At 43.9% G+C, this 5,040-nt stretch overlaps 2 protein-coding genes and 1 pseudogene across 3 annotated transcripts; 1 reads left to right on the top strand and 2 right to left on the bottom strand.

Moving 5' to 3' along the window:
* Window positions 1–2,256: 2,256 nt before the first annotated feature.
* Window positions 2,257–2,656, bottom strand: TEOVI_000210600:pseudogene (annotated as a pseudogene). Its single transcript is given in 2 exon segments — window positions 2,257–2,547; window positions 2,549–2,656. Coding segments are annotated over 2 exon segments (399 nt in total).
* Window positions 2,657–3,172: 516 nt separating this feature from the next.
* Window positions 3,173–4,408, top strand: TEOVI_000210500 (Trypanosome variant surface glycoprotein (A-type), putative; the record flags this gene model as incomplete). Its single annotated transcript, XM_067225228.1, has 1 exon — window positions 3,173–4,408. One exon carries the CDS (start codon window positions 3,173–3,175, stop codon window positions 4,406–4,408), a length of 1,236 nt encoding a protein of 411 aa, XP_067081329.1.
* Window positions 4,409–4,508: 100 nt separating this feature from the next.
* Window positions 4,509–4,889, bottom strand: TEOVI_000210400 (uncharacterized protein; the record flags this gene model as incomplete). Its single annotated transcript, XM_067225227.1, has 1 exon — window positions 4,509–4,889. One exon carries the CDS (start codon window positions 4,887–4,889, stop codon window positions 4,509–4,511), a length of 381 nt encoding a protein of 126 aa, XP_067081328.1.
* Between the last annotated feature and the right edge of the window lie 151 nt (window positions 4,890–5,040).

Below are 5,040 nucleotides of genomic sequence, written 5' to 3'. Positions count from 1 at the left end.
GAAAAAGGAGTGGTGACGCACCGCTCTCCTTTGGTTTATTATTTGCTTAGATTTGTTTGTTTTCTTCGTTGTTGCTGGCATATAATAATCTAAGATTTTGTCTCTTCCATCTCTCCTCTTTTTCTCGGCTGTTTGTTTGTGTTTTTGTGTGTTTTTTTCCTTTTATCAAACGTACATGAATATATATATATATATGTATATTACTTTTGTTTTAGTCCTCTGATGATGTCGGCATTGCTTCCTTGTGTGTGTGTGTGTAACTGAAATATATATATGGAGGGTTGTGGCATTATTATTATTATTACTGTTTACTATTGTTAATGCTATTGTTAACATCTCAATTATTTATTTCTGTTACTTTTTTTTTTACTTTTCACTTTTTAGTTAGTAATGCAAAAGGATAGATTTCATAAAATGCTTTCACCTGCGACAGCTATCGTTATTATCACAATGAATCGGATGCGTGCACACAGGCCTTCACGCTTATTATTTTATTTTTTAGCGATTGATAACAACAAGTAAAAACACAGATGAAAGCTTCGTTTTGGCAATGGAGAAATTATCATATGTCATTCAATACAAAATTATAATAACTATAATATAATATAAATGGTGCTTACGAATCAATCGGATTGTGTTGGGGACGTGCCGGAAGGCACGTCAACGGGTTTCCAACACACGAACGATCAGGGAAGTGAACGGCAATTGCAACTTGTTTTTTATTTGTATTTTTATTTTTGCTCTTGAGTCTAATGGTGGTGATGAGCATATTTGTACAGAGTAATTCGGGATGTTTTCATGCCGGATGTTATGGTTTATTACATGAAACGCCCTTTTGGTAAATGCGTTCCATCAATTTTCGTCAAACTGACCGCTGTTATTGTTGTTATTATTCATACACGCGCTAAATGATTGTGGGATCAGTTTATGGTACCGTTCAAAAATGTATATAACACGGCGTTGCATTTATGCATGATGTCTAGTTAAGTTAAGTTAAGTGAATTGTTCATTCAGTTGTCAAATATGCGAGTTTGAAACAGTGATTAAAGGATGGAACGGTGTGAGGTGCTCGATATCTCTTCTTTTTTTTAAAAAAAAAGTATATAAAATAAAGCAAGAAAGGATTTGAACGGGTTTTCGGAGGAACTCCTTCGTTAGTAAATTCCTTTTTTGATGCCTCCAGTGGTTTCAGGAACCGAACATAGATTATAACATCTCAAGTGGAAACTTAAATTTCACACGAAAATATGCCTTTTGAAAGTCGTTTACAGCAAATGGCCATTAGCAATGATGTGCGTTGATCCTCCCGCCTAAGAGGTGATAACTTAAACCTTTAAAATGCTGGAAAGAATCTTTGAATAAGTTGAGTGTATGACATTATGGTTCCTTAACTCTAAATAAAACGCCACATATTGTAATGTTGAGGTACGGGGACTTGTGTGTCCCTCTACGCCCATTGGGGAGGGGAGAGCCGCGTATTTTAACTGCATTTGCAGCGTTTAATCCCTCAGTGTGTGGGTGTGGCCCATTTAAGGAATGCACAGCTGAAAGATGCTCCTTGAAACTGCTTTTGCTTTCACCCGTTAAATCCATGAAGCGATGACTTGCAACAAAAGCAGCGTTTGTACGTGTATATTAATATGTTTGTGTACGTGTGTGGATATGGATATAAATATTGATATTGATATTTCCCCCTTGAGGATAATAGTAATTTCTTTCTTCAAGCGTTTGTCCTGCCCCAGTTACAACAAAGTAACATCCACATGTGTCTTCCTCTGCTGATGATTTTGACGTGACTGCGAGACGTCCACTCGACAATGCGAAGATGTGGGAGAGCATGGCTGCGTTATACAGGTGTTTGTACTATCAATTTGCTCGGCCCCTTATCAAGGGCTTTCGTTTTTACGTGTTAATGAAACCACGAATTAATTCATCAGTACCGTTGACTGCTCTTTCCGCTATGGGCGGCATCAGAGATGTAACCGCACCATAATAGTGATGCGCCGACGCTCATAAGGAATGTGGTTTTCCACCTAAGTAGACTGTGAGGTGATGCTCCATTTGTATATGCGCCGGTAGGGGCCATTTAGAGGCAAATGATATTCGTGTGTGTACACGTTCGCGTCTGTGCATGAGGGCTCTGGAACTTAAACTGGAGGTGTAAAGCATATACACGCCGACACTTCTATTTTTTTGGGGGGGGAAGTACCAAATCTGACGGAGGGTTTGTCGTTTTCGCCCGGAGGATGTACCATTTTAAAAACTTAGGTTAATCAAATCGAAGAACATGTCGGCCGTGTTGATTTCAAGTGGGGTGTTTGTTGTGGGGAACAGCACACAAGTTAAAAGGAGTGCACAGTGCATGAGTTGCCTTGTGGGGTGGACCGGTGCATACATACGAATATTCAGAGACTCTTTTGGGTCTTTTTTTATTTTTTTAAAAAAAAACTTTGAAGATGCCCCTGCTGATTTATAGTTACTCCACATCCGAACGATGATTGAATGAAGATGATCGCAGAGAGTCATACGCGTGTCGGCACGCCTGGCTTCTTTTTCTTTTTATCAGGTGAGGTTGGTGCGTGTGTAACGGAAGCAGAAGAAGGTAAAGCGGGACGAATAGGAGAGTCTCAGTGGCAAAAGGATTCGTTACTGGCATGAAACTAATTGCCAATTCAAAGAGCTTTTCCGCATCTTTCCCAACAAGACGGGAGACGATAAAAGAAACAGGGCTGTGTAAGGGGGGAGGAAAATGGGCGAGCAATAGCCGCTGCAGTTAAAGAGTATGTGCTGCCTTGTGGGAAAGTTTAATGATTTGCATTCCTCAGCGGTGAGGTTAGGAATGAAAAAAAAAAATTTCCTATGGAAGGAATCTCGCAGTTGGGTGCTGGGGAAGCCGAAGCGGCGGTTTGGGTCGCGATCATGCAATCCGCATCACTCGTGAAAAAATGTCTGGTTGACCACGCGTTTTTGTCGGTAATTGTGGGTCAGTGGCGCGCTATGACCTCTTCTAAAACCAATAAACAAATTGTCAACGAGGCTAGAACTTAACACATGTGGGTAAAGTCCGTTGTGGTGTAGCCGCTGGTTCGAACAATCCTAAATGCTTTTTTTTTGCAATTTTTTAAGACACTCAACGTTGCTCCTCCCTTTCCCTCACCTTACCTCAGGGAGTATGAGAACGATCCTCACCACATTAGGGTTATTGTTAGGCGTCACGCAGTACTCTGTGGGTGTCCCTGGAGCTGCCCTCAGCGTTGCAGCCGCTAGAATAGTGTGCGAAGCGGCTATGGAACTTGGGAGAGCCGAATCTTATATCTCGATGAAACTGCGCGAAACGCGCGACTTGATCGAGTCCTTGAAAGTTGCTCGCAGACTCCTTGATGGCAAACTGCAGCGGGACAGACCCATCGGGGAGGAGTGCCTGAACGCAGTTAAGCTTATCGCTCACGCAGATGGTCTGGGTCGCAAACTAGAGTCGCAATATTATGAGTTGGAGAGGATAGGGTTCAAAACCGCCTCCAAGTCCCGGCTGGCCTCCGGGAGACTCCACGAATTTATTTTAGTGTTTTCCCAGTGGCACGACGGCGAGGGCAGATGCATTGCCAACGGGGACGAGGAGGGCGACACACAGGGTGAAGTCACGCTGCGCCGTTGCATGAGCAGTTTGGTTAACGGAAGCTACGAAGACGGTGGCGGCGGCGTCCATCACAACTTCCCGCGTTATCTGAGGGAATCATTTCAGAATCTTTTTACGCTAGATGAGGATGTATCGCTGAACAAGGATAATGGATGTCCTCTGACAAGGTGGAAAGTCATCCACAACGCAACGGCAAATGCCACGGGACGGAGTGGGGCCGCGGAAGATGTTAGGTGGGCAGGTGGGCTCCTTATTGTCACAGGTAACGGCCCCAGATGGATTTCAGACATTGAAGGGGTCCCGATGCTATCCAAAACGAAAACTAGCCTTGGAAAATTTGTGTCGATGTCCAGTAAAATTACCAGTGCCTTCAGTAATTTTATGGGAATAGTTTGGGCAGACAACCCGTGGTTGGTGAACAGCAGTGAAGTGGACAGTCTGGTCGTGGGTGTTGACCTCTACATCTTTATGCACCCTTCCAGGGACTTCCAGATCAATGAAAGGGACCTAGACCGCCTGACAAAAACTTATTGTGGCGAACCCCTCCCCGCTCACGTGCGGCTCAGCGACAAAGTTGCTGACGGGAAGGACGGAAATAGTGACGTCTCGCCTCGCGGCCCTGTAGTCCCCGCAAACATATCTGAAACCAATACGATTTTCGGTAGCGATGATGACGATGAAGATTACAATGGTTTAACGGAGGTTAAGGCTGGGACCAAGCTTCTGTCGTTGTTGTTTCCCCTCGTGGCAATAAACTTTTTTCTTGTCTGATGTGAATGTAAAAGAAAGAAGTAACTGGCTCGTATATCCATCGATCTCTTGTATTGGGTAGAGCTCGCCATTTTGCAGCCTATGCGTGCCACAACATCTGTCACCGTGTGTAACAAGTGAAGTTCCAGTTTACCTTGGTCATTGCATTTAACTTTCCTAAACCTCCATCCACATCGTGCACTCCGCCAAACTGTAGCGCGGGAGGTTGTTGAAAAATGTGAATCTCATTGCATCCTTTTGCAATCCGAATTTCATGGTCCACGCAAGAATGGGTCAGAAAGCATTTTTGCCAACCTCGGAAGTCACAACCAAGTAACTCATAAAAAGGGCTCCTTCCTCCCTGGTACAGTGCGCTGTCAAAATAAAAGTCCTGTCCCCCTTTCCCTGACTGTTTTCTTCGCCGGTTAGGGCGGCTGCAATGTTGGTAGAAACAGGTGGTATTTCGCGCTAAATCCTTATTCCAAATGACGGTAGAACGCATCAAATGAGAGCAAACACAAAAAATTCGGTTATGACGCTGTTGTGATGCAGCCATTGCGGAAAGATGTGCAAAGGCGGTAGTGTTCAGCAGCGCAGCATTGTCGTCAAGGGAAACGACGGGTAATGTGATGAGACAGTGGAAAACCCAGCAC

Source organism: Trypanosoma equiperdum (genome assembly GCF_001457755.1).
Source record: "Trypanosoma equiperdum strain OVI genome assembly, contig: ctg_494, whole genome shotgun sequence".
NCBI lineage: Eukaryota > Euglenozoa > Kinetoplastea > Trypanosomatida > Trypanosomatidae > Trypanosoma > Trypanosoma equiperdum.
The sequence above is the reverse complement of the archived record's forward strand: the minus strand, read 5'-3'. Positions and strand labels throughout refer to the sequence as shown.